Source organism: Rhipicephalus microplus, chromosome 9, assembly GCF_043290135.1.
Source record: "Rhipicephalus microplus isolate Deutch F79 chromosome 9, USDA_Rmic, whole genome shotgun sequence".
Lineage (NCBI taxonomy): Eukaryota > Metazoa > Arthropoda > Arachnida > Ixodida > Ixodidae > Rhipicephalus > Rhipicephalus microplus.
Genome location: NC_134708.1, coordinates 97,312,764 through 97,324,822, shown reverse-complemented (window position 1 = coordinate 97,324,822; position 12,059 = coordinate 97,312,764). Strand labels below are relative to the sequence as shown.

Here is a 12,059-nt window from a genome sequence, read left to right as displayed (position 1 = left end):
AACGTGCACCCAAATCTGAGTACACGGGCCTACAACATTTCCGCCTCCATCGGAAATGCAGCCGCCACAGTCGGGATTTGATCCCGCGACCTGCGGGTCAGCAGCCGAGTACCTTAGCCACTAGACCACCGTGGCGGGTCTAGTGGCTAAGGTACTCGGCTGGTGAAACTAACGACACGGGAGTTTTCACAGTATAAATTATCAGTCTGTGCTAATTCATTGCGTAACCTTAGTGTCCTTTTAGACTTTTACGAGGGCACATATAATAACGCACGCAAGTCGAATTCTCCACCGGTTTCAAACAGCGCGCTCCGACGTCCTGCCCGGGAGACGATGAGCTTTTTTTCCGCGGGTAGTTTTGCATTCACTCGCTGGGTGTCGTTAGTTGTCCACCATCAAGCGGATTATGCTGCAGTCCGTATTTCGCGTTTCCTTCTGGACATTTTTAGTTCGGGCTTGCGAGAGGTGTTCGCATTTTCAACGCGGCGCTTGGCTCAGCAGCGCTTGTGCTTGAAAGTTCAATCACAATTTCCTCATACAAAGAGCAACTGCAAGTTCTCCGGCGATATGAACAGACGTGCGTATTTGGCGTTGGTCTTCTTCGTGTCTGCCACAGAGTCTTCAGCCAGAGACACCGGTAAGCCAACTGCAAAGAACAGGATATTCAGGGACCCCTGACAGCAAACTTAAAGCCTCGAGATATTGTTGTCATTAAATTGCCCTGTATACGTGGGTACTTCAGGTAGACTATTTTAGCCCGAAAGTTCTTTTTAAGGAATCGTGATTTGGTTTTACAGTGAGCGTAGGCGCTCTTCTGAGTCGGCAGCGTTAGGGACTTTATTGGTAACATCTCCGAACATCGCCGCTGGTACGACATAGGAGCCCCACGTGAAGCTGCGGACTTGCGGGGTGCACATAGCACGACTGGCAGCCGACGAGGGCTACGGTTCCTCGCCCCTCTCTCTCTGTTGTCGGGCTGCTCTAATTTGGGGTATTAGCTGCATGCTTATAGCAGGAATACTTTTGTTCTCCCTGAGGGGACACGATGTTGACAAATTAAAACCATTTTTAGTGAATGGATAACAGGCTTAAGTCATGCCGAAGCTCCCACATTTACCGCGCGCTGGACCCAGATTTGAAAAGTGCGCGTTTTTTACGTCACCAAAGCGTCAGTGCACGTAATGTTAGGTGCTCCCCGCGACGGGGCGCTAGTTTCTAGTGATTTTTGCCGGGCGTTTCGAAGTGATCCTGGAATCGGTCACAACTAAAAACGCTAGCATACGATACTTTATACGATTTAAGACTCGGTTTCAGTATATACAAAGCAATGTAAAAAAGGATCACGAATAAAATTTTTGCTGTCAGGGGTTCTTTCACACAATCCTTTTGGCAACAGAAAAAGCTTTATTTCTAAAAATGATAATGCGTTCCCCGATGGCTCCGATGATCACAGGCCCTCCGAGGCTTCTGGAGTTCGCCTTTCCTCCTGATGTCAGTCTGGGCGATGAGATCATCGTTGCTTGCGTGGTGAAGAAAGGCACGGCGGGACCGTACCGCATCTCTTGGCAAAAGGACGGCGTCGACCTGCGAGAGAATGCCGATCGTGTGTCTGTGTCGTACCCGAACACCAAGAGGAGCTCGACTCTGTCAATAGCGAGCCTGCAACCCGAGGACGTGGGAAACTACACGTGCAGCGCGAGCAACTCGTTCGGCAGCGACAGCTTCACGGCGGCGCTCGTCGTCAACGGTAAACTACAATAACTAGAATCAGCGATATGACGCAAGCGAAACGTTTTAAACATTTGCATAGGGTGAAACGTTTAGTGGCGCACAAAAGGCCTTTAATGTCGCGCAATATCGGAGGCAATAGCGCATACTATTGTCTCAGATCACACACAGACGTGTGTGCGCCACACACGCTAAAACGCAAACAAAATGAAAAGATGAAATAGTCAGATTAGTACCACTTTAAATTTAGCGAAATGCATTATATATGTACTATACCTCACGCACAACCGATATTTCGATCTCCCTTCTGGTTGAATGGTTCAGCGATCGATTCTTCTGAGCAAGTGATCACTCTCATGAGCAGGTACTTTTTGTTTTCATTATTCCTACGTAACGCGTTGTACCCTAACGACATCCCCGCCCCGTCGATTAAGAACTTCGACATTGCATAGAAAGCAGTCGCATAAATTCAGAAATATCAGAACGTGCACAATATATATATATATATATATATATATATATATATATATATATATATATATATATATATATATATATATATATATATATATATATATATATATATATATATATATATATATATATATTATTATTATTATTATTAAGAAATCATGCTTTCGAAGAAAATTGAAACACGAGTATGAGTGCCAAGCTCGCCTAATCGCAAAACTGCACTGTTCTGCTCAGTCTCTGCTGAAACCGCCGTCGAACGACAGTTGCGATTTGAATAGCCTCCTCTCGCGGCAGAGGGGTGTTGAGCACAAATACACACTGCAAGATCATCAGGAAATAAAAATTAGTGAAATGCATTGCATATTGAACTGTCAAGCAATGCAAATATGTGATGCTTGAAAGATAAAGCTCAAGGGGGAACACTCGCCCCAGAGCCTGAACAAAAGAAAGATGACGGTACAGTGAGTGCCTCCCCCTCGCCCTGCGATTTACGTCAGGGCTGAAAAGTGTTGGCTCGATAGTGAGCCAACACTGCTTCAAGCGAATGTTTTCCCGCAAAACCTCTCTCTAAATGCATCACACCGTGCACCTTAACAATCTGCTAACGTCCCCGAAACCAGAATGCGTCGGCAGGAAGGGCACTGCAAATAGGGCACTCGCTCCCCTCAAGTCACTCCAGCACTTGCCCCCCCCCCCCTTACCCAAGATGAAGCTACGCCAACGTTCCCCCCTCTCTAAGACACGGTGCCATTCGGGTTTGCACCCTACAAGACAAAATTCTGCAGACGCGTAAATAACGTTCCAGCATCCATCCATGCTATCCACGCTTGGTACATAAACCAGAATACGCAGCTGGGCTACAAAGAAACGAAACTTCAGAATCGTTCGACAGTCGCTCCCTGACAAAGAGGAAAGCTAATCCGATGGAACTCGTGGGCAGCGAAGTGATCCGTTTCTCAAGCGATGAGCTCTCGCAGTCTGGCTTTTGCGGGCGACATTTTGTTATTTCAGTTTTCGCGCCGTTTCTGCTTTTGCCGCTCACGAACAGGTGGCGGGACTCGTCCACGCGCCGTTTTCGATTCTCGTGTGCGAGCGTCCGCTGGCAGAGCTCGGCGGCGGCATTCGCCCGTGTGCTTCTCACCGCTGCGCCGCTATGGTCCGCCACGACGTTCTCGCCTTTGCTATTCTCCAACTTTCATATGCGTTCGCAGAAGGCCACAGTCACTCATCAGGTATGGATGCTTCCAGCTGCCTTGTATTTTCTGTTCTTCGAATCAATTTGTTGTCAGTGGCAGATGACGAATCACTTCATTAGGTGCGCTTATCTGGCAGAATATTTGCTTACACACGCACCAATGTGATATAGGCAAATTAGTGAATTCGCTGCACACTTTCGTAATCAAATGTGTCGAGCGAAGGCATCAGGAAAAAAAAATTGCGGACATCTGTGTATTCTCTGGCATAAGCCGTCGAATGCGAAACAGTGGCGGTCCACTGAAACAGTCCACGTGGAGTGCATCACGTGATTTCAGTGGAGTGCAGGGACTAAGTGTTCGCTGGAAATGTTAAAGATCTCTATAACTCAGATGGGCAACCTAAATTTGTAGGTGCGTGCCAAGGCTTTACTGAACGTATGTGCCCAACTATATTAAGCAGGGATTCAGATGTGATCACTCTCGACGTTCTTATCCTTAGGCCTTTGTCCAAGGTAGCACATTTGTTTTTGTATTCTCATTATAGTCTATAGAGAGGTGCTTAAGCAATCTCAGTTTCCTTCTACCGCTCAATCATTCTACCAGCTACCCCGTAGTCAAGTACTCGATTCCATCGCAAGATCTCGTCACTGCGACCAACTACGACGTACAAAAACCAACCGCTTGTCCTTCCAGACGGCCCAAAGATAAAGGAATTCGAATTTCCGACGAACCTGTCCCCTGGCGACACGGTTGCCGTGGTGTGCTTGGTACAAAAGGGAAGTTCGGGTCCTTACGAACTGTCATGGCGGAAAGACGACCGGCCCGTTGTGCCTTCAGCAAGCCTTACCGTGACGTTATCTAAGGGCGGTCCTATGTCCACTCTCACTATCGCCGACGTCTCCGCCAGGGACAGCGGAAACTACAGCTGTGTGGCCAGGAATGCAGCCGGAAGCGATCGGTTCACCGCGTATCTCGCCGTCAGAGGTATTGCTTGCAATTTTCCCGTCGTGCGACTAAGCACAGCGATAGAGTTCTCAACTTGTACGAACCTGGGGTAAGAAAGAACGCACACTTACACTCAATGAAGGAGTCTTTGTTCGAAGTGCTTGTTTCCGAAGTGAATCAACACCAGGGTCGTCGACACAATTTTGTCTTTTAAGGGTTCGCAAACCCGCGTTACATCGCGGTGCGGGATGGAAGAGGCGCTAGTGTGGCTTGTGGTGTCTGGGGGCGAGTACACATTCCGCAACCCAGACCCCCCGTCCGGCGACGCCCATGATCATCACCACTTTCGCGATTTCGTCGCACTTTGCACGAAAACATGACAATTCTCGATAAAACAAAAATAACATGCGCACAAGCACAGGTTCCCGTGCTAGAACTTCGCTGCTTCATAGTCACTAAACGCTTTAGCAGCAAATTGCGATGGTCTGATCAATGCTTCATCCTCGCGGCCGTACTATATATGGCTTTTTTTTTCTTCTTGCATGATTCTCGTAACAATGGATGGTCTGTCGTGACAAGGCGACCCTGCTGTGATGATAAACAAGTCACGACATTATCACAAGAGAAGCACGCCTTTCTGGTGACGTGATTCTCTCGCAGATGCGGACATTTTTTTTTTTTTTCAATTGCAGTGTACTGGAATAGGCACTGCCCGTGACTTCCCGTCAAGCGCCGCATACCGCAGTAGCTTACAGGCCTTTGAAGACTCCACAACTCCCACGTACAAATAATGCTGGATATATATATATATATATATATATATATATATATATATATATATATATATATATATATATATATATATATATATATATATATATATATTGCAGATGCCACACGAGGTAACACAGCTGAGTGACAGAGCACATTTTATTGTGCGTTGCGGAAAATACCTATAGCGCTAGCCAGAACTCGACTTGTCTTCGGTACAGAGAATAAGCCACGAATTGCTTTCTAAATACGCATTACAAGACGAGTGCTTTTGGCGATAACGTGCACTCGCGCCCTACAAATATGCGCACGCAAATTTCTTTTGGAAAACGAACACCGGTCCATGGAGTTGTGTGCTAGTAGTGCACAATGCCTTTTCGAATTACCCGCCGTTTGTGCGGCGCTTCCTCGGCCGGCGACTAGGCGTCGCTAGTTGTCCGGTAGCGCGTATGAATGCTTCCAGGTCGCGGAAAGCTCAGCCCCTCAGCGCAATCGCGTGGAAGACACCGATGGTAGAGTTCGCTCTTCTGAATTCTCAACGCGCAGTAATCGCCTCTTGTGGACGGCTGATTGAGAAAATGGATTCCTGCTCCAGGAAGATTCGCCCAACTACCGCTTCCTGCACTGCAGTTCTGGTCATCAGTGCTCTCGTGTTTCCAGCGCGGTCTTCTGGAGGTACGTACGAATGGGTTTCCTCGGTACCCGCACGGGTCTTCCAATCCACAGTCGTGCATCTCGCCCGCAGCGTCTTCGATGATCGGGGACCATCCAAAACCGAACAGCCTCGGCTTTCCGCCGAACTTGGGCCTGGGCGACGAGGCCATCGCGAGCTGCTTCGTGCCCAGAACAAGCAGGCGTGGCGATGACGTGAGACTTCGGATGACATGGACGAGGAGTGACGGCGAGGATCTGTCATCCAATGGCCGCGTGTCTCTTCTCAGCACATCAGAAAGCAGCGCCACCTTGAGTATAAGAGACATCAGACCGGAGGACATCGGCAACTACACTTGCATTGCCTCTTACGGAGATGCGTCGGAGAGCATTACAGTACCTCTAGCCGTCTCCGGTGAGTCCGACACCTTGATCACAAGCCCGGTCTTGTGAATTCGCAAAGCGTTTGGTAAAGCTTCTGAACATGCGTCTCTGCAATCGTGAGGCGATTGCTAAGCTTTGAGTACGCGTATCTTGGATTCCAAGAGCCGGCAAACGCGCGAGGCGGATACTGAAAGCTAGGCGGGCAGATGAATATAAGTTCGCAGGTATAAATTGGTAACAGAAAGCACGGAATCGCGTTCATTGGCGGAAAATGGGAGAGGCTTCTGCCTGGCAGTGGGCGTAGTCTTGTTCAGGCTGGTGATGCTGATGTGATATGATATATTGTAAAATCGTCGCCCTCTTTGGTCAAGTTTGGCCCTTGAGCCACGAACAGTTACCGCAGCGCGGAATGTCTCAGTTCATTTGGTCATTTTTTAGACTACCGTGATTTACACAAAAGAAGCTCTTGCAAGATGTTTGCACGGCTTCAAACTACGTGGTGACTCTGGCGTAGCGATTGTTCACATGAATTCATAGCCCGTGCATCGCGAGTATAACAGCAGACAGCAGTCCTTTGTTTATATTTGCAGGAAACTATGGACGTCTGGTGTGAATATTATTTCCGCTGCTGCAGCATCTTGCTACATCTACCGTGGCTCGAATGCATAATCCAGTGCAGTTGGACTAAAACATTCCTTCCTACTGATATTAGTACGGCATCCCGTACATGATATCGTGCACGAGACTTTTACAAACCAAGATCGTCTAATGTGACATGTTGCAAATAGATTTCGAAACCTTCTCGAACGTTTTTGATCCTGAACTGTGTACTCGCTAACCATATATTACGCACCCCTGTTTTTTTTTTTTTTGTTTAGCCTGATTTTCACGGCCTCCGCTGTGCCCTTCATCTTGAAGTGGCAGCGTGTCATTATCTCGAATGCAGGACGAAAATAATCATTCAACTAAATTACCGATTGCATTATAAGAGGGACCGAAAATAACAAAATACCTCGGGATTCAATGTAACCACGTGGTGGTGCGAACTTCAGCAAAAAATTTTTAGATTTTGCCTCCCAGTGAGCGATGGGCGAGAATGGGAATCGCCTTGAGATATCCTGCTTATGGGTAGAATATCGTATCGCGGATAACCTTTAATGACATGTCCATACACGAAGTCAACGAACCTTAATTATATACGATTTTCTTCGCGATTTTTTTTTCTTCTGATCTCTCTCTATCAGGCTAACTTACGCCAAACGGGATTCGTGTGTGTGCTTGAAGTACCTGCATTCCTTCGGCTTTCTGTCTAGTGATTTCTTGACGTCGCTAGGCCAGGTCCGTGGCCACAAGTGGTTTTATACTTCCGGCGTACGAACATGCAGCGAAAACGCAACACCTTGCGTGCGGAACGCACGAGGCCCGAGATTTCGCGACAGAAGCACCGGTGTTCTTCGAGGCCTCGTCGAGAGAACTCCTAGTTTTCACTGCTGTTTCCAGGTGCCGCTAGTTGTCCGTTGCAAACCGCGAGTCTTGAATTGCATTTTATTGACGCGATGCTTCACAGTCAGTTTCTGGAGTGAAGCGACGGCGCAATGGAGGCCGCGGTTCGTCATGCCGTGACATGTACGTCGAAGGTGGACGCGCGTTGGACGATGATAATTATTGCGTTCGTCTTACTCACGCCACACCCCTCCGGTGCCAAAGAAAACGGTAAGCGCCGAACATTTATACGCGGTCGCAGCTTTATCAAGGTGTTTTAGCAGTGACGGTAATACGGTACGGCGAGTAGAGAAATACCGCACCGTGGTGAACAGAGCGCAGTTTTTCCTCGTTTAACTTTTTGGCAGCGCAAGTTGATAGTTATGCTAACTTCAAGAGACGATCAAAGTGACTACTAGATCACTTGTAGGCTAAGAAAGCGACGACTACGGCACGGTGTTTCCGTATTTCCGTACGGTATTGCAGCAGTGCTAGAACGCCTTGACATTTCGTTGATTGGATGGGATATATTGAGTAAACTGTCCGCTTCTCCGCAGAGTCGCCAGTGCTCAGGCAGTTTTCATTTCCGCCGGAAGTGACACTGGGCGAACACATATTGGTGAGCTGTGCCGTTAAGAAGGGCGCTACGGGGCTGCATCACATGGCGTGGCTGAAGGACGGTGATGAGCTGGAAAAGAGCGAGCGAGTTTCAGTGTCCGCGCAGTTTGGCGGCAGCGTGAGTTTGCTGCGCATCGCCGACCTCCGTCCCGAGGACGTCGGCAACTACACCTGCGTGGCGAGGAACTCTCTCGGCAGCGACAGCTTCACGGCACCGCTCGTCGTGCAAGGTAGCACTGTCTGGTAAATCATCGCTTTACCCGGAGCTCGGAGATTTCAACTGATGTAGAAGCGAACTGCTATAGTGCAGCGTCAGTTTCCCGTCAACGCGTCACGACCTGCGCATCATGCTGTCATTATCTGCTCGCAAAATAAGGCGAGTGAGAGCCTGATGTTTTTGTCGACCTTAATTACACATTACGTGAACGATGGTATTATTACAAACGCACACTTTCGCGGACTGCCTTTGTCTCACGGCATGGCAACGTCGGTGGTATTTCTGCAATTGGATGCATTTGGCTCGACATCTCGAATAATAATAATAATAATAATAATAATAATAATAATAATAATAATAATACTTCATTATTACCATCTTGTAAGAGGCATCATTGGAGAATCGACTGGCCAATATTGTAAATAGGGGGCTTTTTACCGACGTAATACGATTTCGATCGTTCGCGTCGGCCTGAAAAAAACTGGATGTATAAGCACGTCTCGCAGCGGAAGTTTTTTCACGATTCGTTTCCGAAAACAGAATTTGTCCTTGGCGCCATTCGCAATTCCTCCCTTTGCCACTGGGTGGCAGCACTTGTCCGCGTTTCGTTTCACCTCGGAGACGCTCGCACAAGCCGCGCTATCTTGCCCCGACGCTCACTTGAAGACGCGCATTCCGTGCTTCGTAGCGTGTGTCTGGCGTATCCTGCTTATTCATGTCTCTACGCCGAGTTTTGACGCTCTGCGTTTTTCGGTTCTTCGTTTTCGCGCCTGCCGACGCTTACCCTGGCGCTTCAGGTAAAACATTCTTTCATTTACTGGACTTTTATGTATGCTCAGATTGCATTCCATTTGGAGTTCATTTTTCTTCACGGAAATTAATCATTCGAGAGCATTATCTATATGCAGTCAGAGTTGCGCGTAATTGAAAGAATTGCCAAATATCTTACGTTATTATCGCATTCATGTAATGTAACATTTTCTAGTGAACGGAATCCTTCAAATCATCTCATTAAAAAAATGAATATGGCATTACCCATGGCATGTTGTGCGCGATTAAATGCGCTGATTGCCTTGCCTGCGCACCTTGTTCTATTGAACCTGGAATAATTACAGCTGATTGTCTTTACAGACGTCCCTAGAATAAAAGAATTCAAGTTTCCCGCGAACCTCTCACCAGGCGATAGCGTTGTCGTCAGTTGTGTGATACCAAAGGGCATCGCGGGCCCTTTTCAACTTTCGTGGCTGAAGGACGACAAACCTTTGGAGCCCACGGCGAGCCTGACAGTGACGTCAATCAAGGGAGGTCCCGTCTCCACGCTCACCATTCTCGACGTTTCGGCCGAGGACAGCGGCAATTACACGTGCGTGGCCGAGAACGCAGCCGGAAGCGGTCGCTTCTCGGCATACCTCGCAGTCACAGGTACGAATGGCTCTGCGTATTCTGGATATTATGCCTGCTCTGAAGCTTCAGTCAAACGAAGCGGCAGAAGAATGGGACCAGGATCGCTGGTGATGATAATTATTGAGGGAAAACATCCGTGAACTGGTGCCTAAATGGACGACTTTAAAAAAAAAACTTCATGTGGCTGGTTTCCGCAACATCCACGCAATACGGAAATAACGACACACAGCAATGGCTAATCTCTCTTTTATTACCCATGACATCTCCGTTTTACACGTTAAAATAAGATGCGTAAGTAATGCGTTCCATGGGCCTAGCCAAAGGGGGAATCGGGGGGGGGGGGGGGGCGTTCAACACGTCCACCCTCTCCGAAAATTTTTCAATTTTGCACGCGTATAATGTGACGACGCGATGTCGCCACTGGTACTTACGCGCGGCATCAATATGTACACGCAGACATACAAGCGCACGAACATACTTAAAGTATGGTTCAACCCCCTTTTCTTCCCCCAAAAAACATTTCTGGCTACGCTCCTGACGCGTTCCGAATTATGAATGACGATTCTATCGCCCAAAGAATACCGGCTCTGTCGTCGAAAGTGGAGATCGCACTCTGTCTCGCCACTTCTCGTTGTTATTGCGCGACCGTGTATGTTCGCGGCCGTGTGATGAAAGCCCTCGCGTGGAAGACTGCACTTCGGCTCGCCTCCTCCTCTGCCATTTTTATCATTAATCTATTTCAATGGGAAATGTCTTTTGTCGCCACAGTACTGACAGAGTGATTTCCTCTGAAATTCTCGCTGTGGTGAACTAAGGACTGCCTGATTGGTAAGCAACTTGAGGTCCGCGTGCGCGCTGCTTTGGTCGCGGTGTAGTTCTCTTTCCAACCACGACCCGGCGCTAGTCGTCCACAGTTGCGCCGCCGCGCGCCACTTGAAGTGCGCCTTCGCTCTCCGTTTCATAGCCGTCCCAGTGACGCCTGTGGAAGGGCACTCACAACGGCAAGCTCCGAGGAGCGAGTCTCACGCGATTAATACACTCGTCTTGATGGCTTTCAAGAAAACTTTATGTAGGTGGACAGCGACTGTTTCGGTCGTCTTCACAGCGTCGAACTGGCCTTGCGCAGCGGCGCCTACCGACGGTACGTTAATCCTCGTTTCACAAGTTGTTGAACTCAGTGTTTGCATGGAGCTCCCCACCCGCTTTCTCTGGTGGCATACTATGTGACGTCAGATATAAATTTCTCGCCGTATTTGACTACCGTATCGACTCGCATACTAGCATATGCACATGCTTGTGTTGTTGGCTATGTGATGGCTAATACTGGAATGGCTAAATGTTAGATGTACTAAGTTAAAACTATGAAAAAAAATATGTTGACTCCGCCCACGAGACCCCGCTGCGCCTCTCATTCACCCGTGAACAACAGTCATGCTAGCTAGTCTAGCTAGTTTCCAATCGAACCGAAAGTGCCTTCTCTTGGCTAATGTAAATACCAAATTAGTGGGTGGAGATTCGTACTTGTATCCTAAACATTGATTATGTTTCGTTGGAATCCCGGACGGACTTTAATGAAATGTTTATGTTTCCTACCAAAAGCCAGCAACACGAACGTGTACATGTAAGGGAGAGAGAACTATCTCGATAGCTCGAGAAGTGTTTCACGTCACTAAAACGAGTCCGCACTATCGAATGCAGCTAGAGCTCTTGTAGTGCTCCTGTGGGAGAGACAGCGATGGCTAGGTGGCGCAGACATTTTCTCCCTTAAGTTGTAACCATTAATATGCCCTTCAAGCATCGATACTTAACAAAAAAAAAAGAGAAAACATTTCGAAGAAGTCATAGAAACTGTGATAGAGACGAACAAATGGAGCGGTTGGTGACCCAGGTTACCATTCTAACCGCTCCTGCAGCATCCCTCTTCTAGACTATACAGCCCAATCAGCAACACTGTTATTATTCAGTTTCATAGCCAAGGTGTCTGCGATTGATAGCTTCCAGTAACAGAGTGGTTTCAATCGCGGGAATTCGTTCGCACAGTCCACGCGCCCAAGCCGCAGACAAGCGGCTTCCAGCCGAACCTGGCTTTGGGCGACGACGCCATAGCGAGCTGCTTCGTGCCTAAGGCAAGCTGGCACGGCGAAGGCCTTCGCGTGGCATGGACTAAGGAAAATGAGGACGACCTCTCG

At 48.2% G+C, this 12,059-nt stretch overlaps 1 protein-coding gene across 6 annotated transcripts in view; it reads left to right on the top strand.

Moving 5' to 3' along the window:
• Positions 1–12,059, top strand: part of LOC119163139 (cell adhesion molecule Dscam1) — a 187,275-nt gene that overhangs the window by 61,633 nt on the left and 113,583 nt on the right. The window contains exons 1-2 of one of the 6 annotated variants that reach the window (XM_075874119.1): positions 356–637; positions 1,454–1,747. The exons of 4 other annotated variants lie outside the window; for them this stretch is intronic. In XM_075874119.1, the coding sequence (XP_075730234.1) occupies positions 568–637; positions 1,454–1,747 (364 nt within the window). In that variant the 5' untranslated portion in view covers positions 356–567. Of the gene's footprint in view, positions 1–355; positions 638–1,453; positions 1,748–5,640; positions 5,790–5,859; positions 6,181–12,059 lie in introns of those variants that run through there. One more of the 6 variants, XM_075874120.1, reaches the window with a different exon arrangement.